Source organism: Acipenser ruthenus, chromosome 10, assembly GCF_902713425.1.
Source record: "Acipenser ruthenus chromosome 10, fAciRut3.2 maternal haplotype, whole genome shotgun sequence".
In the NCBI taxonomy this organism is placed as follows: domain Eukaryota; kingdom Metazoa; phylum Chordata; class Actinopteri; order Acipenseriformes; family Acipenseridae; genus Acipenser; species Acipenser ruthenus.
Genome location: NC_081198.1, coordinates 37,852,151 through 37,875,481, shown reverse-complemented (window position 1 = coordinate 37,875,481; position 23,331 = coordinate 37,852,151). Strand labels below are relative to the sequence as shown.

General features: G+C 37.4%; 2 protein-coding genes across 2 annotated transcripts in view; one reads left to right on the top strand and one right to left on the bottom strand.

Moving 5' to 3' along the window:
• The window catches only part of hibch (3-hydroxyisobutyryl-CoA hydrolase), a 36,084-nt gene extending 20,848 nt beyond the window's left edge, over positions 1–15,236 (bottom strand). Inside the window, exons 1-6 of the mRNA XM_034021899.3 lie at positions 15,015–15,236; positions 13,975–14,017; positions 11,941–12,072; positions 11,380–11,464; positions 8,942–9,022; positions 8,449–8,501 (exon numbers count right to left, since the gene is read on the bottom strand). Coding sequence (XP_033877790.3) covers positions 8,449–8,501; positions 8,942–9,022; positions 11,380–11,464; positions 11,941–12,072; positions 13,975–14,017; positions 15,015–15,046 — 426 coding nt within the window. The 5' untranslated portion in view covers positions 15,047–15,236. The remainder of the gene's footprint in view (positions 1–8,448; positions 8,502–8,941; positions 9,023–11,379; positions 11,465–11,940; positions 12,073–13,974; positions 14,018–15,014) is intronic.
• A 965-nt stretch (positions 15,237–16,201) lies between these two features.
• On the top strand, positions 16,202–23,269 carry LOC117403754 (inositol polyphosphate 1-phosphatase-like). Its single transcript, XM_034006145.3, has 6 exons — positions 16,202–16,591; positions 17,733–17,958; positions 18,676–18,736; positions 19,384–19,578; positions 19,903–20,077; positions 21,127–23,269. The coding sequence occupies exons 2-6, from the start codon at positions 17,755–17,757 to the stop codon at positions 21,692–21,694; spliced, it is 1,203 nt and encodes a 400-aa protein (XP_033862036.1). The 5' UTR covers positions 16,202–16,591; positions 17,733–17,754; the 3' UTR covers positions 21,695–23,269.
• The last annotated feature ends 62 nt before the right edge of the window (positions 23,270–23,331 follow it).

The window sequence follows — 23,331 nt, the reverse complement described above, 5'->3', positions numbered from 1 at the left end:
CGACTATCATCACGAAACAAAAACAAAAAGTCACACGACTGCAATATGGCAGTTCAGAGGTCAAGGTCAAGGTCGACTTCACTACCAAAATGTCCCCAATTTTGTAACTTCTAAGCCTGTAAATGTTAAGGCTGCATGTTCTCAAGACAGGGTGGGTTGAAGTTCAAGAAGAGGAACAGTACTGTATATGCTTTGATTTTCCTAGAAATATAAAAACAACTTATTTTTTATACTAAGGTTTTTTTAACAGACAAAATGATGGCACATCGAGATTTACTTGTGGAAATGCCAAGGTTGAAACAGCCACTAATGAAAATACCGTAGCTAGGTTATGACTCAGACTCTTTGACCGACAGAAAGAACCAATCTTTGAGAGGAGCGCAATTATCCTTACGCATTTTCCCCAGAACAGCGATTTCTTAAGAAGCCTCTTTGCATTTTTCCACAAAATAGTTCTAGTATCTTGCTTTACCCATAGAATGCAATTAAAAGCATAAGTGCTTGTCAAGGGCCCCATCTTCAAAGCTATTAGTGCACTGGTATATTACACAGTAAATGGAAAAGCAGGGCAATACAGGCTATTGCCTATTTAACCACAAGTTTGTCTCCAAACTTAAAGAGAATGACTGGTTGGTCTTAAACGTGAACCATATTTAATATTCTAGTAACTAACAATTTATAACGCATTTATATATATATATATAGAGAGAGAGAGAGAGAGAGAGTGAATGAGAGAGAGAGATACACACACACGGCTCCAGTTTATTTCATATGTACTTTCATAGTGCCTGTTATTGCATAATGATAAACAATTGGGGCAGTGTACAACTGTACCATTTAAAATAAAGTCTTCTGAAAGCTTGTAGTTTAAGACAACAAGAACTACATTGCAATTACATAGCGCCTTTCAAGATCAGATCTTCTTAAAGCACTGAACACATTTTAAAAATAACAAGCAACATTATGCATAAATTAACCAAAAATTAACACCAGAATAAAACTAAAGACATATCTTTGTCAAGCGAAGAACGGTTCTGGTTTTTGCCTTCACCAGTGAAGAAAATGAGTTCACTTCCAAATATGGAGTTTGAATTTTATACATCCAGCCTTTCAATAAATGTTAATTTCCATTGAAAGAAAAGACCTTGCCATACTTACTTGCCCTGGCTAGCTCAACCACGCTTTATGTTTCAACAGGAATTAGGTGCTCTTCAACAGGGAAAGAGAATGAAAGCTCCTGACCTGAATAAAACATACGTTCCACTTCCACACGCGTACTTTGCTGACATGGTTGGAATCCAGTCCAATTAGAATTTTGTTTTTAGATTATCATTTCCCATCCTCAGAGCATCATTCTGCTGGTAATCTGTGCCACACAGACCACCGGTTTGATATTATTTATTAATGTATTTCTTTATGTGGATATTTTACAAAGTGAGACAAGCCACAACCCAATCACTCAATAATTTAAAAAAATACATAAAATGCAAAATTCAGTGTTACCTAGGAGACCCTTTGCACCTTAGAACAATTAGAAAGCAGCAGTGGCCGTGGCTCCCATTTGCCCCATAATGCCATTCCACTAGCACTGCATTGTCATTGGAACACAAAGAGCATAGCCTTAACTTTGGCTCCTGACTAGATTGTTATAAAAAGGTCGATCTGCACCAATCAGAACACTCCACCAAAGTCACATTCCTTCTTCAACAAATCAAATGCCTCAGTATTAAAACAAAGCAACCAAGTTATTTAATTCTAAAAATATATATGATATTTTTCTGATCACAGAATTTTACATTGGTTCGATGTTGATCACACCTTTATAAAAGAGCCAATGCCAACAAAGGATGCAGTGTCCTGGCCATACTGAGGTTATCAGATATATTTTGTTCTAGGTGAATGCACTGAGATGTAGGAAACACATAGAATTATTTCTACCTAAAGAAATTACTCTAAAAAGATCTCAGTAGCTTATTTTTGTAAATGTCTTTATGTGCATACAGGTCTGATGCAGATGTGTTGGCAACACTCAGGAATAACAGGAAAAAAAATGATCAATGAATTACTATATTAATCTTAGCTTCAGACACAATGTTAGACAGTGAGAAATTAGATATATCTTAGGCAAAGTGCCTGGGGCACTCATTGAATCTGTTCCTGTGGAGAGCAAACACTCACTTGGTCATGCAACCACAACAAGTTAAAGTACTGAGGGTCCCATAAGCTTTTTCAAATTGTTTTTTATCATATCTACACAATATTATTTGGATATCTAGCTCAATGTCATTTAAGGTTTACCTCAATGTAATAATTCTCTTGATTTATAGAACATATGCATTAGGGTCCTCTAAAACCTACAGGTTTCGCAACAGAACCATTGTGAATTCTATACCATAAGAAACTTTTCAGTATTTCTAAAATTATCAAAGAGTGGTTAAATAGTCATAGACAGTTCTATACTATACATTATGAGCAGGCTCAAAAATATGATTTGCAGGGCCTCTATGACAACCACTAAAGAGCCAAAGTGTCTAGAGTGTGTGCTGGACAGTGGAGGGACAGCATTTTGAACACGTGGTAGTATTGTGTGGGTAACATGGTGGGTGGTGGTTTTCTACTTGGACAAAATCCTAGCGTTCTGAAACTGACATCATCTGCAATCCAAACAAGACCTTTTCAATAATTCAGATAGTAAATTAGACTGGAGGAGGCAGTTTTATTGCTATTGTTCTGAAATGGATGGAAACTTACTAAAAAATCTCCTAATTGTTGTGTACTTTTGTGTATTGTCCTCCCAAATTCTCTACTTTAAATTCTAATTTATAAACAACCTGAGAATTTTAGTTGATCAATTTTAATCCAATTCCAACTTTTAAAAATACTCATTTCTTATTAATAAATATTCATCCAGAGAAACCTGTGATGCTGTGGCTGGTCTGCCATTATGTATATTGTGGGGTGGTGTCAGAGGGCACTGACTACTCAACTATAGATCGTATTTTGGGCAACAGTATGTGAGTTTGTGCAAGAACCCAGCTGTGGTGTAATGCTTAAGAAATGTTTAAGTAAGGCAGTGTTGGCACCCTCAAAACAAAATCCTCCCATAGCTGAGTGAAGAACAAGAAATTCACTTCTGCCATTAGAAAAGTAGTCATGTAATTGCCGGCAGCAATTTTCCAAATCACAAATCATCTCAAGAGCAAGCAAATACAGACTGAAGCAGCTGCAACAGTGGGCAAATTAGCCTGATATAAAGCTTTTCTAATGATGGCAATCTTCTCATTAATTCAGCTGTTTCCCCTTTTCCAAGTCACAATGCAGATGGTTACATTTTTAAATACTGTCAAATCTGCTCTCCTGTTTTGTGTAGTAAAAGTTTTCTGCACAGTCAAGATAACATCAATAGACAATGTGGGGAAGCTATAAAAAGGCCAACAAAATGCTTGGATATATAGTAAAAAATGTTGAATTTAAATCAAGGGAAATGATGTTAAAACTGTGCATTACAATGCATGAGTAAGACCTCATCCAGAATATCGTGTTCAGTTCTGGTCACCTTGCTACAAAAAGGATATTGCTGCTCTAGAAAGAGTGCAAAGAAGAGCGACCAGAATTATCCCGGGTTTAAAAGGCATGTCATATGCAGACAGGCTAAAAGAATTGAATTGATTCAGTCTTGGACAAAAAAGACTACGCAGAGATCTGATTCAAGCATTCAAAATTCTAAAAAGTCAACAATGTTGACCGAGGGGACTTTTTTGACCTGAAAAAAGAAACAAGGACCAGGGGTCACAAATGGAGATTAGATAACGGGGCATTCAAAACAGAAAATAGGAAGAACTTTTTTACAAAGAAAATTGCGGGAGTCTGGAACCAACTCCCCAGTAATGTTCTTGAAGCCGACACCCTGGGATCCTTCAAGAAGCTGCTCTGGGATCAATAAGCTACTAACAACCAAACGAGCAAGATGGGCAGAATGGCTTCCTCTCGTTTGTAGTCTTATGTTCTAATATTATAGTGTGTATTTGACTTTACTGTGGTTTTCACAGAGGCATAAAAAGATCCTTTCAGAAACAAGTACTGTACTTTACAAGGGAACATGCATTACAATTAGGTAGCACAGAATGTTACTTGAACACGTTCTTAATCTTTCATCTCGTCCTGAATGTTAACCACTGCATTCATTCATTCATAAACACAAAGGCAGGTAGCTGGGGGGGAGAGGAAGCACTTATGCCATCTGCTGGAAATGAAACACACTGGTGCCTCCCTGTCATTATAGACTGATTGGCCAAAAAATTGAAGTCTGGATCCAAATGTCATGTGATCCAATAGCCCGGGTGTAAGAGCTGTGTGCGACTATGAGGCAACAATAATGTGAAAGCCACATGCAAAAGCACATTAGTGGCAGCGAATGCTTGTCACAGCACAGCCATAGTAAGCACACACTGTATGCTTAAATAAATGCAGCATTTTCAGTTTCAAGGCATTTAGATTACAGACCATTGATTACATTCTTATAAATACTAGATTTTGCTGTTTTACCATTTTTTAAAAAAAATACTGGTAACCAAACAGCTGTGTCTCTCACATTCCTATATATTGAAAAACAAACACATTGCTCAAGGGTTTACAGGATGGTAAAAGCAGATGACTGCTTAGTTTATGTAGCTCCACTTTTATTTAAATAATACCTGTTTATGTTTGAATTATATAACAATACCAAAACACTGAATTGATAAGATAAATAAGTAAATTAATAAATAATAATACTGTAAGCCACAAAATGGGATGCATCACTAATAAAGAGGCCGACAGACAAAAGCAAAGGCCTAAAGAGACCTCTAGACAGATACCCTCAGTTCTAGATCAGCTTCTCTAGGCCTACTTTATAGAGATGCTCTTTAGAACAGGCAGCATCTGTATTTAGATAAAGAAGAAACTGACCAACTAATTGAGAAGACTAGAAGCCATTTGAATATCTACATTGACACAGACCACGCCTTAAATGTTCCCGTCAGACCCAGAGGAGATCCCAATCTTACATGTTTGAACACCCATTTGATTTTACAGTAGCATTAGTTAATGAACCCTTGCGTTGAAGATCTCTTGGTTCTTTGCTTGTTTTTGGCAAGTTAATTCAGGCTATTCAATAGATTTGAAGTATAACACAGTAGATAAAAAAAGAGTGGGGATAGAAATATGAATAGAAATATTACTTGTTCAAACAGTGATAAGTATTTTAGCTCTCCTTTAAGAGCACAATTTTAAGTCCTTATAAACATGACAAGATTGTATTCTTTACTGTACGTGTCAGGTCTCTCACAGGCTGTAAATACTGTATGTACAGGGTCTGTCATTCAATGTCTAGTATAGGTGTTAGACCCACAACATATGTTGTTTTATTCCTGTCTAGTTTAACTGACACTATGCTACTCCCAATGCCTCCAGATTCTACAGAGAATAAACAGACAGTAACTCTGCAGTGAAAACCAAGGCCTTGAATTTATCCCAATGCCAGGATTCCAGAAATTCATTGTGAGGCTTTGTAAATCTGCCACCTGGTGGAACATTGGTGCAATGCAACAGGCCAGCTGGACCCCTGGTGAATGTTACAGTTAGTACAGTATTCAAAAGCAAGACAAGGGTGGAACCCATTCAAAGGAACCCACAGGAAAAACTGCAAAGCATTCATTTGTGAATTTGTGTTTAATATGCATTTATCAATCTCCAGATTTTCATCAATTTTAATCAATCCCTTATAAAAGTTTACCATGGTATTTTTGCAGGTTTACCATACTTTTCCTCTGGTTATATTAAACATTTACCACAGTTTACCCTGATTTGCCATGTTTATTAATATGCTTTACCACACCTCGCTATTCTTTACAATGCTTATCTATGCATTACAATGCTTTCACTATGCTTGATTACACTTGGTTATCCTTTTATAAGGGATAGCCCGTGCAGAAAACACACTTTTAGATAGAAGTGGTCATATCAATCAAACTACTTCTATTCTCCTTCAGCAGCCAGGTTACACAGAGAGAACAGAATGTCTTCACTATCAACTCCTGCTGGGCTCAGTCACTTTGCAATATATCCCTTGACATGCTTCATTTGGAAATCAGTTAGAAATAACATTTAAATCTGTCAGTATTTGACATGAATAATATGTAATACCTTTAAAAAAAAAAAAAAAAAAAAACTTTGTTCAGATAAGGTTTAAAGACTATTTTGGCAGCAACCTAATCTTATGTAAATTCAAGTCCGATGTTAAGTCTCAAAAGAAAACCGCTGCTTAGTTATTGGCTTGATAGGAAATTCACTACAGTAAAAGGTTGCTTGTTTTATGCATTTAGTTATATCTCAAAGTTTATATAAGCAGGTACTATAGAGACTATTGCTAGTACACATTACTAGCAATATACTAGAATATATTGCACTGACAGCAGGGATGAAAATTAGTAATATTTCATAGCAGTTTCACCTATTCTAGGGTTTAATGTGTGCTTGATTATCCCCAGTGTACAGGTAACAAGCTCAGGTGTGTCTTATTCAGTAATGGCTGGTGAATTCTGAGATGTGGGGCATTAATATAAAAACGAATTATATATATATATTAAGGACGGGTTTAGGCAGAGTGTGGAGCAGCAGTGTGGAGTAGTGGTTAGGGCTCTGGACTCTTGACTGGAGGGTTGTGGGTTCAATCCCCAGTGGGGGACACTGCTGTTGTACCCTTGAGCAAGGTACTTTACCTAGATTGCTCCAGTAAAAACCCAACTGTATAAATGGGTAATTGTATGTGAAATAATGTATAATGTGATATCTTGTAACAATTGTAAGTCGCCCTGGATAAGGGTGTCTGCTAAGAAATAAATAATAATAATAATAATAATAATAATAATAAGAGTACCTTTTTTCAAAGCTATGTGCATATAATAACTACAGATTATATACCCACACACACATTATATACCGAGCATCAAAAGAAACTTATCACGGGGGCTCCCGAGTGGCGCATCCAGTAAAAGCACTCGCTAGAGTGCAGGATGTGCTCTATAGTCTGGACGTCGTGAGTTCGAGTCCACGCTATTCCACAGCCGACCGAGGACGGGAGCTCCCAGGGGGCGGCGCACAATTGGCCGAGCGTCGCCCGGGGGCAGGGAGGGTTAGGTCGGCCAGGGTGTCCTCGGCTCACCGCGCACCAGCGACCCCTGTAGTCTGGCCCGGGCGCCTGCGGGCTTGCCTGTTAGCTGCCCGAGAGCTGCGTTGTCCTCCGACGCTGTAGCTCTTGGGCGGCTGCATGGTGAGTCCACAGTGTGAAAAAAAATGGTCGGCTGACGGCAGACGCTTCGGAGGACAGTGTGTGTTTGTCTTCACCCTCCCGAGTCAGTGCAGGGGTGGTAGTGGTGAGCTGAGCTTAAAAAATAATTGGCCATTCTAAATTGGGAGAAAATAATACAAATAATTGGCAACAACTAAATTTATATTAAAAAAAAAAAAAGAAACTTATCACTATTATAACACATTTATTTTTGAAAAAAATAAGGTATATAAATGATGGACATTGACAAAATGTTTTTGGTTTCTTTTTAATCACTCGATCATGAGACGCTTGAGTGACTATGACTGAAGCATATGCACTTAATCACCTAATTAGTAAGACAGTTGATTGGACACTGGACATGGAGTGATTTCAGCTGTTGAATTGCAAGCTTGAATAAAAAAAAAGAAAATCACAGAAAAAAAAACAATATGCCACATCTGTCAAGAGAGCAGCGCCTTCATGCAATTGGCATGCTGGAGGCTGGACTAGGGCAGTGTACTGTGGCTCGTCGTCTTGTGTGCTCACAGCCAGCAATTTCAAACCTGGCGAGACGGTATAACCAGACACACTCTATCCATGACAGGCCATGAACTGGGAGACCAAGAGTCACAACACCTGCCCAAGATCGACAGATCATTTTGCAGCATCTTCGTGATGTCAATTGTTAATCACCACAATAAAAAGTCACTGCACCTGCTCTGAAACAGAGTTTGTCATTTTTCGATCACATCTAGTGAATTTGATCCAAATATAAGTGATATGTTTCTTCTGATGCTCAAATGTAAGTGATAAGGTTCCTTTGATGATGAACTATAAGTGATACGTTTCTTTTGATGCTCAAATATAAGTGCTACATTTCTTTTGATGTTCAGTATACATCACAATTCTCATTATACAATCAGGAATTTTAATACAGCACAATGTGTAACTGACGAGCATCATCTTCTATCTGAAATCAAACTGAACTCACGCTGTTTTACCAGCGAAAGGAACCCCAATACCAGGGAATTGCAGAGATATGCGCTTGTCATATAATGACTGCTAAATACATATTCATTGGATACTATTATTTGTTGTTTTAATTATAGACGAGTTTGAAAGAAAAAATGATTACTTACACCTCCCATTGTAATTCCATCAATAAGGGCAACATATGGTTTCTGGTAGGTACCTTCAAAGAGAGAAAACACAGTAAGTACAGTGTGTCAATCACACATGATACACATCAGTTTCTGAAAAACAGCCTCCGTTATCCCGCAAAGAAAATACTGCTTTTGTATAGTATGTGAAGCCCTCTGGTTCACACAAAAACCTGTTATCACAGCACATGCTGGTCTTACCCTGTGTTCCCCGATACCAGAAGACCATTCTCCAGCAATCACTACAACACATTACTTTGTACAGTATAACTAGCTTTAGTACACCAAAAGCATTACTTAAACTTGGATTAAATAAAAATGACAGCGATACTATAGACATGTTAATGCCTACAAAGACATAGCTGCACTACAGTTATTGATGTACAGTAATTCAGGCCTTGGGCAAGTTTGGGTTCAGACATTGTTGTTATTGTTTAAGTGATGCAGACACCATCTCCTAGTGTATACTTACCAATAGCATTGTTTAAAATGTATTCTTCCCGGAAGAAGTCTTGGGATAGCCTGTCTCCCACTTTTCCTGCGTCTGTCACAGCTGGATAGGACAAAGAGTATGACCCTCAACATTGAAACAACACTGGACAAATGGAGGTAAAAGGCCAAGGCGAAAGTCCCAGCATACCATGTATTATTATTATCAGATTCCGAACCAATGCTAAATTGTTTCATTGGTGTTAATTTAACAGGAGCCATCCAAGCTCTAGTGGACCAAAGGGAGGTTGCTACAGTGCCTTGCATAAGTATTCACCCCCCTTGGACTTTTCCACATTTTGTAGTGTTACAACCTGGAATTAAAATGGATTTAATTGGGATTTTTACCATTTGATTTACACAACATACTTAACACTTTGAAGGTGCAAAGTATTTTTTATTGTGACACAAAAGTTAATTAAACAAAAAAAAGTTGGTTGCATAAGTATTCACCCCCCTGAGTCAATACTAGGTAGAAGCACCTTTGGCAGCAATTACAGCTGGTGAGTCTTTTTGGGTAAGTCTCTACCAGCTTTGCACATCTAGATCCTGCAATTTTTGCACATTCTTCTTGGCAAAATTGCTCAAGCTCTGTCAAGTTGGATGGGGACCGTTGGTGAACAGCAATTTTCAAGTCTTGCCACAGATTCTCAATCGGATTGAGGTCTGGGCTTTGACTGGGCCATTCTAAGACATTCAGGTTCTTGTTTTTAAACCACTCCAGCGTAGCTTTGGCTGTGTGGTTAGGGTCATTGTACTGCTGGAAGGTGAACCTCTGCCCAAGTCCCAGGTCTCCTGCAGACTGAAACAGGTTTTCCTCTAGAATTTCCCTGTATTTGGCTCCATCCATCTTGCCCTCAATCCTGACCAGTTTCCCAGTCCCTGCCGATGAAAAGCATCCCCATAACATGATACTGCCACCACCATGCTTCACCGTGGGGATGGTGTTCTCAGGGTGATGAGCAGTGTTGGCTTTGCGCCACACATAGTGTTTTGCGCTAAGGCCAAAAAGTTCAATTTTGGTCTCATCAGACCAGAGAACCTTTTTCCACATGTTTGCTGTGTCTCCCACATGCCTTTTGGCAAAATCCAAACGGGATTTGATATGGGTTTTTTTCAGCAATGGCTTTCTTCTCGCCACTCTTCCATAAAGCCCAGCTTTCTGGAGCATCCGGGTTATAGTTGTCCCATGGACGGTTTCACCCATCTCAGCTGTGAATCTCTCCAGCTCCTTCAGAGTTACCATTGGCCTCTTGGTTGTTTCTCTGACTAATGCCCTTCTTACCTGGTCACTGAGTTCTGGTGGACAGCCTTCTATAGGCAGAGTGGCGGTTGTGCCATATTCTTTCCATTTTTTAATGATGGGATATTTTTTTTATAACCCAACCCTGATTGGTGCTTCTCCAGAATTTTATCCCTGACTTGTTTTGATAGCTCCTTGGTCTTCATGATGCCTTTTGTTTAGATATGCTCTCTAACAAACTCTGGGGCCTTCCAGAAACAGGTGTATTTAATCTGAGATCATGTGACACTTTAATTGCACACAGGTGGACTCCATTCTGGTTGCAGCAGAGCTTATTTAGAGGTGTCACAGCAAAGGGGGTGAATACTTATGCAATCAAGACTTTTCGGTTTTTTATTTGTAAATCATTTTGAAAAATATGTAGATTTTTTCCCCCATTTCGACATTATGGACTATTTTGTGTAGATCACTGACAAAAAATCCTAATTAAATCCATTTTAATTCCAGGTTGTAACACTACAAAATGTGGAAAAGTCCAAGGGGGGTGAATACTTATGCAAGGCACTGTACATTAATGTTATTTGTCTAGGTTATCCCCAACATGGAAACAAATGTGGTCAAAGGTCATCAGAATGGGCATGTTTGCAAATAGACACATTCTTCCCATGTGGGGCGTTCTCTACTGCTCTTCTTTGGCAGATACAAGACCAGAAGTGTCAGAATTGAGCAATTGTAATTTGTGTAATTACACAGGTCTATTAACCTCATCACACAACTTGCTACAAATCTCAGCTCAACATTTTCATTTGTTTTATCGAAATAAAATTGCAACATTATACAGTGTCCTGTAAGCTCTCCATAACAGGAGGAATTGCCAGTATTTTTTTTTAGCAGTGGCAGTGTGTTTCAAAAATGAATGAAGATTATTGAATAATTTGAAAGCGGTTTATCTACAGTGTTAATGTCGTATTTACTGTTTGGCAGCATACATCGTTATCTACCTAACCCCTGACAATGGTCATTTATATCTAGAACAAACAGGATGCTGCACTTATCCCCAAGTACTGCGTAGCTTTTTTGATCTAGCCCCGGTTCACAGATGAAGAGGATGGTTGGTAAAATGCACTAAACTTAAACAGCTATATCTTTAATAGACAAGTAGTTTATGACGCACTTACCTCGGATATCTCCACCGGCACAAAAGGCTTTGCCTCCGGTTCCTTTTATGATAACAATAGAAGTTTCAGGGTCCTTCTCCCACTTCTGCAAATCCGGGAAAATAATTCACCATTCAGCAAGAATACATTAGTGTTTTTGATGTATATTTTGTGAGAGCACTTCAGTATGCTCTGCTGGCTGATTAAACCAGTTTATACAGGACATGTATATTTTAGGATCTGTGTTATATTGAAACAAATGTAAAAATATTTTTTTTAAAGTGACCATTTATTTATTTATTTATTGATGTTTACCTTATTGTTCATATCATTAGTTCATTGCTCCATCTCGGATTATACAGTGAGTAGCTGTAAATTTTTACCGGGTGACTACGTGAGGATATCACGTGTGTTGGTGTTATCATATCAATAACTTTAAGATTTTAGAACATAATATATTTGTTAATAATGCTGTGGTAGGTTGCCATAAAATACCTCACAAAATATTAGTGCAAAATGTTTCATTATTTATATATTAGTTGGAAATGCTCTGGAAATGTGATCAGAAGTCAAGATACAAACCTTTAGCTGTGGATATATTTGTCTGATCATAGACAAGTTCAGAGCATTTAGCGCCTTTGGTCTGTTCAAGGTAATGACCCCAGCACATCCAGACCTCTCCAGCAGTATGTCTGACCCTGCCTGACTAGACATCTGTAGTGAAAGAGAGAGAGAGAGAGAGCAGAAGCAAGGCAAGCAAGCAGAACATTCTTCCTGCACCCCCTGTTTTTAAATATAGAATTGTGTTGTATGATCTATGCTTGGGATGACATCTATACACAAGGTAAGATATATTGGAATTTTGACAAATCTGTGATGACAATTGGTTGATTTCTTACGAGTATTGTATTGCATACATGTAACAATGGGCTGTTTACACTATCCATGAATTGACCACATTAGTGAATTATTGAATGATGATGAAAGATAGTAAAAACAGCTGTAAACCCCTGGATTTATTCTTATAGAGTCCTTTCAAATCAATTCATCTTCTTATTTAGTCCACAACAAGGCACACTACACACTTAGCAGAAACATACTGTGGTGCTGTTGATGGTGGATACTCATGTTAAACATATTCAGACAAAACCATGTTACTAACGTAACGGTTCTGGTTGTAAAACAAACAGCTGTCAGGACTCATGAGCATGTTCATACAAGCATAAATGTGTGGTGCCTTGCTTATCCTTTCAAAACCAGACCATTCTGGCTGAACGTTGTCTCGTCGCAATAATCTGGCTCATTGTGATCATGTTAATGAGTGACTGAACGAGGAGCTAATGATAAAACAATATTTCCTACTGTTTTATCAAGCCCATCAGTCTGTTTTGTTTTCCATGGCTGGACATTACTGCCTTTCTGTTGGCACTCCACGCTCCCTTTCTATTTTGCAGCTGAAGTGCATGCTCCTTTATTTTGAACAAACTGTGAAGGCTAGTTGTGCTTAGCTCATATACAAAGATCTTACAAAGCTCCTACAAAGCACCTCAATCCTGATCTCATAGGACTTGCACGCGCAGACTGCCAACCAAAACACAATGCGTGCTGGTTTGGTGATGTGAACGACTGTCCAATGAGGATTAGGACTTGTGAACATAATCAAAGAGGGTTTCTAATCACAAAATGATTATTTCCCCATACAAACAATTGACCCTATTCACAACAGCTCATGTTTTTTTTGTTTTTCTTTTAAAGAATGCTTCAATGAATCAAATAACATTTAATATTCATGAAATTGTTATGGACTGTTGTTGCTAAAGTGGTTGTAGCTAACAAAACCTGTTGCTGAAATCTTTCCTGTCATACACTTCCATTTTGTTTACGATGTCTCAAATGTGCAGTTTTGAAAGAAACACATGTTACAGCAATATTAGTTTCGAAAGCATGTGTTTTCATTTTGAAACACGATCTCTGGAACACTGGGTTAAAAAAATCTCTGTTTGCAAACATTGCTTTCAGGTAGTCTTGCACTTCCTGTGTCATTTCACCTGCTAGCCACTTTCCATAGTGACTGTTGTTTGCGGCTAGTAACCTGCTTTGTTGCTAGGGCTAATGGACTGGGAAGTGAAATAGTAACAGGATTCCTAAATATAAGGCAAGCAAACTGAGAACTGTCTTTAAGCTACCATAGTACGAGAGGTCACGTTTTTATATTACTGTACCATGTGTTTCTTTCAAAACTACAGATCTGAGACCTATATAGCAAATGTAAGTGCAAGACAGGTAAGATTTAAGAAATTATTTTGTAAGCTACAGCCACTTTAAAGTCCAATTAAGTACAGAAGTAACACTGTCTATAATGACTACTCAGTTGGCTCCATATGTGTGTATGTATTCTCAGTATAATAATACCTGGATTCTAAGACCTGAAAAATCAGTAAGCCCTTTCATTCAATACATATTTTGCAATCAAATACTAACAACAACAACGATGACTACTCAGCTACAGATTACGCTGCCTAGCTCTGTCTAATACATCGAAATAAGCTTCTCAGTTTGCCATACACAGAAACATCCTGACACACTACAAAATTACAAGCACTAGTGTATACTCACCAGATGTTGCTGTACTGCAAGTAATCTGCAGAGTGACCTTTGCCTTAAAAAAAAAAAAAAAAAATTAAAAGTTAAGAGATGCATGGTTTAAAATATTGAAGTGTCAGGCACAGAATCAAATGCCTACTGTAGCATGTAGGTTTTAAGGCTGTGGTGTTTCACAATCATGTTAGTTTGTGTGTAGAAACAATGTTGGTCTAATACAGTAGAACTGCTTCAAACCGTGCAATCATACACTGCGTCACACTATCTGGAACGGTAACCTACAACAGTCAGAGATTATAACAAAAGTTACCTTATACAGGCACAACCTACAAGAAATACTGGGTGTGGTCACTTTATTAGGGAATATAATAATGTAGGCACGTCGCTATGTTATACAATGGAGCTGAACTACAGTATATGGCTATAGACATACTGAAGACAGCGCATCGGTATCTAGGAAAGTAAAGGCGGTGACCTTCCGTAATGGCAAACGACTGATCGGTCTACATGTCGTCAGAAACAACTGGTAAATAGAAGAGAAGATTGTAAAATCAATACAGACCACCCCAAACGCTGCAGATAGTGGACTGGATTGACAATAGTCATCCTAATAAAAAATACATAGGGCTTGCTCCAATATTCCACCATAATGAACTTGGGGGTCGTAAAAACATGTACCAGAAACCAGACAAGTCCAAATTTTGATAGACAGTTGTTAAAATGAACACTTGGCACATCCTGATGGGGATCAGTGGACAGAGGCGTGTCTTATACTAGTCATACTAACTAACTATTTATTTATTTTAAAATTATCCTATGCAAGGTTAGGTCAATGTGGTATGGATACAACCAAGTAATAAAGCCGTTACAAACGAAGCTTTGTTACTACCGGAATCATTATCATGTTCACGTGGTTATTAATGAATGCTTAGTGGTATTCCTCTTTTTAAAACATCAGCAACTACTGTACAGTATTTTACACCAAGAAAAAACTTTGACATTGACATGTTGCACAACATAACTAAATATGGTGCATTGCTTTCCTCACAACCTACCTGAAATTGGAACGCAGAACTGTAACAGACATTACGGAGCGGTACTTTAATATCTTAACTGTATCCTAGTTGTTGTTCTATTGCTTTGCTTTGCTTTTCTCTTTGAGCAACTACTCACTCGCTCCAGCAAGCTTTTCACCAAAGACACCCTATTTTCACACAACCATTCGTAAAAGGGGGTGTGTAAGTGACGTTTCAGCGCTGCAGAAGACCAGAGAGTTTCCAACTACGGACTTCCTGCACTTTCTAAAAGCAAAACTTCGCAACACTGCCATCTGCAGATTGAATGCTACAGAATTCACCGCGCAATGCCAGTGAAATAGCGTTTGTAAACTACCTGCTTTTTTTGGCTTGCAGCTAGGCTGCTGCAGGTATTTTATGGCAACCTACCACAGCATTATTAACAAATATATTATGTTCTAAAATCTTAAAGTTATTGATATGATAACACCAACACACGTGATATCCTCACGTAGTCACCCGGTAAAAATTTACAGCTACTCACTGTATAATCCGAGATGGGGCAATGAACTAATGATATGAACAATAAGGTAAACATCAATAAATAAATAAATAAATGGTCACTTTAAAAAAAATATTTTGACATTTGTTTCAAATGTATTTTTAGAACAAAAAAAATGACCATATTTGTATTCTTTTACAAAATTAAAAACAAGCATAATTGATTTCTGAAAAAAAATAAAATACGACTGTTACAGAATGTGGCAGTTTTTTTTTTTTTTTGTATGCGGGGGTGGGGAGGGGGGGTTGTATATGGTGCGGTATTAGTTTTAAAGGTACTTAAAAAAAACAATATTAAAAGAATATTCTACAATGGAAAAAAAAAAAAAAACATTTTTGTCCCAACACTTTATTTAATGAACCATCTGGGAACAATGTAGTGTGGTCAAATTAGGGATGCTGTACAAATGACTGTAGGAGTTTTTGGTTGAGAAAAAAAAGCCAACAATCTTCATGAGCAAAGGGCATTTTAAGGAAACATTTTTATTTAATCTATGATTTATTTTCGAGTGATGCAAACAAGCTAGCAGGCAAGCAAGGTCTAGGTTCGAATGAATTAGAGCGCACAGATGAGTGTAGTAAAGTCACCCAGTCATCATATTTCGATGTGACATTGAGCAGGAATGAGAGACACTGGTGCTTTAATGGTAACTGCCTTCCTTCCTGCTGTGTTTTCCTGACACGAATGAGCACTGTTTGTGAAAGAGAGGTCACACAATTTAAATAAAATTACATACTCCTCCAGTGTACAATTGAAATTGTTTGTATAAAATGACATGTATTTCATTTGTTACATTCTTTTTGAATATGCTTCATTGAGTCAGGAAAGAATGAATGTTCTAGCGCTTGCAAACGGATATTTATGTTCCATCCTGCGGGGAAGCAAAGAATTTGTTACACAAGAGCTACACCGGAGAACGGAGACCTGACGTACTGACGTGACAGCACTACGGGCTAATTTAAAAGAAAACTGCACAGATTACGGTCGAATACAACTCACGATCAACAGGAAAACAGTCAAGCAAGTTGGGTTTGCTATCGACAGAGGAAAAAAGGTAAGCACACAAAAATGTTAATGGAAACACGTTAAACTGAGCTAAATAGCAAATATACTGTTTAGGTAGATACGTAGTTGTCAGAAATATATAGCATAAAACAAAAATGTACCGAATCAAATATTGTTACTGGTATATCCTAATCTAGTTAAAAACTGCATACTGATGAGCTATCTATAGGTGTACAGTACTAGGCTGGTAATGAACGACAGGATGGTAAGATCAAAATAAGGAAAGATATCATGTTGTTGGTTTTTTAGTAGAAGTGATCAAAGAAAAAATAACAATAATAATAATAAAACTCAAAAGGTGTTAGTGCACTTTTTTTTTTCTTTTCTAAATGGTATTGATGCATCGGTTACCGTACCGTTAATTATGTGTTCGAAGTGATTTGGGGAAATGTGATTACTAGCTAGTATTTGAAATACTGTAGGCCCATTTTGAAAAACATTTTATTGATCATCGATTGTGGAGTCTTGTTGGATTGTAAAATCCATAGTTTATTTTAGTTTAAAAAACAAAAAGGAGTAGATTTCACACTGGGGTAAGATGCTTTGGATAAACTGTAAGATGTGTGTTTCAACCCTGCAGCAAGTTAAACCGATCTCTCCCTGCAAAGTGTGAGTAAATATCTAATTGTGTTGCTCTAAAACCCCATCACAAAAAAGTTGCCAGCAGAGTGCTGTTGCTTGTGTAAAACATTCTACATTTGTACAGCATGTATGTGTATATTGTAAAATAAAATATAGGCCTTTATGGAAATTAATATAAATGATGAAATATATAACCTTACACTGCACTGTACATTTAGTATTGAAAAAACACTGATTGATAATCCTTTAACTTTTTTTTTTTTTTTTAGAACATTTTACAGTATTTGCAGAATCCACCAGGATTCCATCAACCTCTCCATATTATGGGTCATTCCAGAGTAATCACAGATGGGTGGTTGCAATCCAGGGTGATTTACCCAATGCTGTAAAATGCACAAAAAAAACCCCATCACACTACAGTGTAATTATTGGCATGCATTATTTGTGTTCACACAAAATTGTATGGTTTAACAATAATGTTCAAAGTCTTAACTACAGTAAATTAACTGCTAGTTAAATCGTGCTTTGTTGTCTTTTTGTTCTTCCAGGAGTACAGGCCTTGAGGACAGGATGTCAGACGTGATCGCTGCTTTGGTCCACGCCTCAGAGAAGGCTGCGAAGATTGCTCGGGCCTGCAGACTGGAGAAGTCCCTCTTCGGACTGCTAATAGAAGAAAAGAAAGAGGGAGAGAAGAACAAGAAGTTTGTCACTGATTTTAAGACGCTAGCAGATGTTCTGGTCCAAGAAGTTATAAAGCATGATGTAGGAAAACAAGTAGGTTTTCTAATTTGGCAGTTTTTGTGGGACCCTGTTTGACCTACATTTTCACATTACTCACACCTTTTAAAACCAAGTTCTTGACGGGTGAATTCACTGTCCCCGATTAGCATTAATCTGAGGTAGGCCACAGTTAGAATTTCATGCCAATTTTTCCTACTGAAAATTGTTTAACTTTGCACAGAAAGCTCCTAAAATAAAAACAAAATAATATGAGGCAAACTTTTGAATTATATTTGCATCTAACACAGTTGTTAATAATTAGATGGTGTTTCTGGAACTTCATTGAAATACTGCCAGTGTTTGTCTCATACCATTTTAGAATTGAAAGAGTTTGACATCACAATTGACGTACAGACTGCAGTGAAAGATTAGCTTTAACTTATTTTTACCTTCACAATGTAAACCTCAGAGTATCATTATCTGGGGATATAAGGAAGTGCCTGTCTGTCTTTCGTTATATACATATTTGTACGCATGTGTATGTCCCACTTACTTCACTTTAAAATAACTAATTCAGTTCAAAAACATCAATATGGTGTACATGGACATACGGTTGATGTAAGTCAAGGTCACAGTGATCTATTTTTTCATGATGCTGTTTGATACAGTAGCTCTAATTCTGTATCTAAAGCTATGGCAGGGGATTTATGTTACTAACCTACTTGTCATGTATAGAATAATCTTAAATGCTATCACTTTTTTACCATTTAGTTCCCAGGCATAGAAAATAACATATTTGGAGAAGAATCAAATGAATTTATGAATGGGCTAGGTAAGTTAATATATATTATAGCAATTAGTCTTCCTAGTTTAGTTTGAATTGACAAGACTAACGGTCTACTTGTACTCAGTTCTTAATTATATGTAGATGGGATTTTTTTTAAATATAACAGCCCTACCTTTTTAAATCAGTGTATTAAAGGTGATGCCCCCCCACACAATTTTGAAAGGATATTTCAAGGGAAGGAAAAGCTTGTATGTCTGCTGCTAAAACTACCGCTGGACAATGTAAATGAACTGGACTGTTCCATTTCCTGATAGAGTACAACAATTCCTAACCTATGAAAGAATGTAGTAAAGACACAAATATATTTTCGTGTCATATTGAACATTAACGTGGGACACTGTAGCAATAATAACCTGTGAAGTTTCAGATTTACAGTATGCCTATAGCTCTCGACTTTCATGGCATTGTCAAGCACCTACAGTAGGTAATTCCAGGATAACCACAGTTAATGCAATCCTAGGTGATTCCATGGTGCTCCAGTGAAATACAGCAGTGTCTTCTCCAGGATGGGTATAGGTTAATCGAACAAACCCCCTAGTGTCTTATAGTTTTACCAGTGTTGCATATAGTTAGGGCTTTTTATTGATTTTGTTGGTTGAGCAGTTTACATTGTTTTTAATGTATCTTTGCAGGGGAGAAGATTAATGTTAAAGTTTGTGAAACAGAGCAGGAAACGGCAAAGCTTCTCAGTAAAGTCCTTGATGGCAACATGGAAGCAGCTGAAGTCCTTGCTCGATCAGCCCATCAAAACATTGTCATTCCTGACCTGGACACCGGGAGGATTGATATTCCACAGGACCGCTTGGGAGTGTGGGTCGATCCAATAGGTAAAGCCATTCATATAATATTCTGGAAAAAAAAGAACAACTAAATAAGTGTTCACTTTAAACAAAAATGGGTGAAAGCAGAGTGTTTCTTTTGCTTAATAAGGACGAAGTATGACGATTAAATGTTGAGATTCTGCATATTGGAATGTTTTCAAGTATGGTATGTAGCTGCTGTGTCCATACAGATGGACCATAAATGGCAATTACATTAGAACATCACAGAAGAAAATAGCTTCATATTATGTGTGTCTTGTATTTGTTTGAGCAATAGACTGATTGTATCATCTGCTACAGTGTCATCATGTGTTTTTTTTTGTTTTCTAGACTCAACTTTTCAGTATATAAAAGGGATTTCTGATTCCAAACCGAACAATAACATTTACAGCCATGGTCTTCAGTGTGTGACTATTCTTATCGGCGTATATGACTTGCATTCTGGAACACCAATAATGGGAGTTCTCAATCAGCCTTTTGCAGTACAGGATCCAGAAACACAAAGGTACAGTATTTACTGCTGAAATATGCGCCATTGCATTGTGAATGTATATTGAAAAGACAGGGAGTGCCGCTGTGGCACTATAATACATGTTGTGTCAAGTGCTGGATAATATTTTACCAGGCAGAACCAACTAAGAACATTTTCTCATTTACAGTGATGGACTGGACAATTTAGTTAGGCCAGAGTTTTAGTGAATTTGGATACATCAGTGATAACATCAACGTTTCAACTCAAGGGACCAGGAAAAAAAAAAGTCTAACCAGTAATTCTTGTTATGCATACTGTCAGTTTTTATTGAAGTTGCAGTAACAATACAATCTTATTTCAATCGCACTACAATAAAAACTGTTAAATGTTAAAGTACCGTGCATCTTATTAATAATGCAGCAATGTCTTTCTTTTTTTGTACTGTGATGCATTATCCACCACTTTCAACACCTCCACTTTTGTTTTCAAGGATAATGCATGTTGAAGTGACATTGGTGCGTCATGCATGAGTACTATGGCAACTCGAAAACTGTGTCTATGGCAACAGGAAATGCATTATAGGATTAGTCCTGCTAAAACAGCACTAAAATACAGAGGCACTAATCTAGATGAAAGTTAATACATTTCCCAATATCCTTTACACTCAGCTGTTCGAACTTGGGCTATTTGTTTTATTCAAATTTTTCTTCCTTGTGCTGGGCTCCAAAATAATTTGTGTGATTTAAATCGATTATAAGAAGTAATTTACATTAAGCAACTGCTAAATTTGGCCAGGACCATATAGAAAATTTGTAGTATTAGGTTTAATCCAAGTTCGTTTTAATGAGAATTGACTTTAATTCTTCTTGGAGGTCACCGTAATGTATTAAAGACAAAAAGTCTTGTCAATCTCAGTAGCATGCCATTATTCTCTCCAAATATGCATATGCCATTAAAATACAATGGACCACATTTATCAGTTTCTAAATTATATTGGAGACATGTTTACTTTGTTTACTAGATTTCCATGATGAAAACTAAAAAGGTTGCTCCTGAAACTAAATCCCCCTATGCTTTCACAGATGGAGTGGACAGTACTATTGGGGGATTTCCTATGGTACAACCAATGTTTGTTCTCTCAGGCCACATAGCAAAAACAGGGATGTTTCGTCAGAATCCAACTCCGTGCCTGCACCCCACCATCTGAAAAAGGGCAGCGCCACCGATTTGGAAGAGGAGCGTTTTTCAGCTGTCCTGAGCACAGGGGAAACAGTGTGTGTCCAGACCCTGCTAAAGGGGGCCTGTGGAGATAATATTCACTATGCATCTGGAGCTGGCTACAAGAGCCTTTGTGTTGTGCTTGGATTTGTAGACGTATATGTGTTCTCGGAAGACACTACCTTCAAATGGGACTGCTGTTCCCCTCATGCTATCTTAAAGTCACTGGGCGGAGGAATGGCTGACCTCAAGGAGTGCCTAAGGAGGAGGCAGGATGGGAATCTGGAGGACTGTTCAGAGTTAGTCTACAATGCACCAGTGCAAGACGCCAAAGGAGCAGATAGGTGGGCAAATAAAGGGGGTCTTGTGGCATATAGGTCCCATAAGCATTTGGATGCTGTCTTAAACCTACTGTCAGGTATCTCAGTATAGAGATACATACATGTTTGTTGTCTTAATCACTTTATTGTTTTTTAATGGGCACTGTACTACTGTAAGTAGATTATACATTGTACTATTTGCTTTCAATCTATAGTGCCTCTCAAATCCAGTCCTCAGGAGCCGCTGACTATCGGTTCAGGGTTTTGTTTTAGCTTGGCACTAATAAATGTGTTTTGTAGTTTGACGCACATGGAATACTTAGGAAAGTTTATCCAATCTAAAGCCTGTAAGTCGTGATGTATTTGTATTGGAAAGCAGTGCAAAATTTTAAAGGAAAATTGAATGAGATCCTGGTAAAAACAAAAACCTGGAGTGTAAGTGGTCACTGGCTACTGGAATTGCGGAGCACTGGACTGCTGTAAATGTGCCCCTAGTGTAACTGGAAGTGTTGTGTGATGCACTGCTATTACAGATCTTGGGTACCTTGAGTGTTCATGTTCGTACCCAGCCTCTAATTAAGAGTTTGAACTTCACAACTATGGTACACTTTGTCTCAACCCATTTTCTTGGTAATGGATTAACACTGACTCTAAGCCCTACTGTATATATCATCCATAAGTAAGTGCTGACTAGTAAAATAAATGTAATATAGTAAATGGCAATGTTTTTCACTTTATTAGTTGATCGTGTGACATGTCATGTGGTTCAGCTTCTTTGCATGAAATTGGCTCATGTTGTGCCTGCTTCCTTTATCAATGGTGCCACCCTACATCTCTTACACATTGTTACATTATAATGAATTTGTCACACGATTTTTCAATATAAATTGAATGCATTTTCTCCACTATGGTTGCTCTTATTCATATATGGTGCTGGCACGGCAATTATCCATTGTATATAAATGCATATAATCTGTCAGCATAAAGTACTCCTTATTATTAAACTGTTTTTTAATGATTAAAAATGTTTCTATAATCAAGGTGCTGTCACCATTTTTATGGCAACAGTCACACTTAAAAATGAAATTAATGAGTGTAGCTGTGGTAACAAGATAAACAAGTGTGTATGAGGTACTACAGGCTGAGTGCAATTATATTGTTTTAAGGGCCAAGCTGTTGTATTATTATTATTATTATTATTATTATTATTATTATTATTATTAATAGCTATGTAGAATTCCAGTTTGTTACATAATGACTGCAATAGGCTTGAAATATAAGGGTCTGTAAATGTAATGAAACTCACTGTTTTTGCAATATTTTCCGTCGTTAATCTGTGTAATTCAATATGCATGTACAGCACATACAATACACTTTAAAGTCTAAATTAAAGGTCAAATCATGCTCCAGTTTATCTGTCAGTTTTCTATTTACACTTCATCTACTAGAACGTTTAATGAAATTATTTTTTGTGGGACATACAGTATGTCAGGTACTAACATTTTTTTCAGCTATTTATATACTGCACCATATATTGGTTATGAATGGATTAAATTAATTTTACTTGTATTTGAACTGATGACGTTTAAAATGTTTTTATTTCACCCGGGGTTCTCAGTGATACGGTAAGCTATTTTAGGACATGAAATGCAATGATTACTACAATGTTACGTTAAATAAAGGTGGTACTTTGAATCCTGTATTTTCAAATGACAGTATTAACTTAGAATTTTATCAAACTACTTATAT

What these genes read in the sequence shown, in the direction of transcription:
- LOC117403754 (XM_034006145.3), top strand. Translation starts at nt 17,755, where the DNA reads ATGTCAGACGTGATCGCTGCTTTGGTCCACGCCTCAGAGAAGGCTGCG. An exon ending in TGAATTTATGAATGGGCTAG is followed by an intron (nt 18,737 to 19,383) that starts GTAAGTTAATAT and finishes GTATCTTTGCAG; the next exon opens with GGGAGAAGATTAATGTTAAA. An exon ending in CAGGATCCAGAAACACAAAG is followed by an intron (nt 20,078 to 21,126) that starts GTACAGTATTTA and finishes ATGCTTTCACAG; the next exon opens with ATGGAGTGGACAGTACTATT.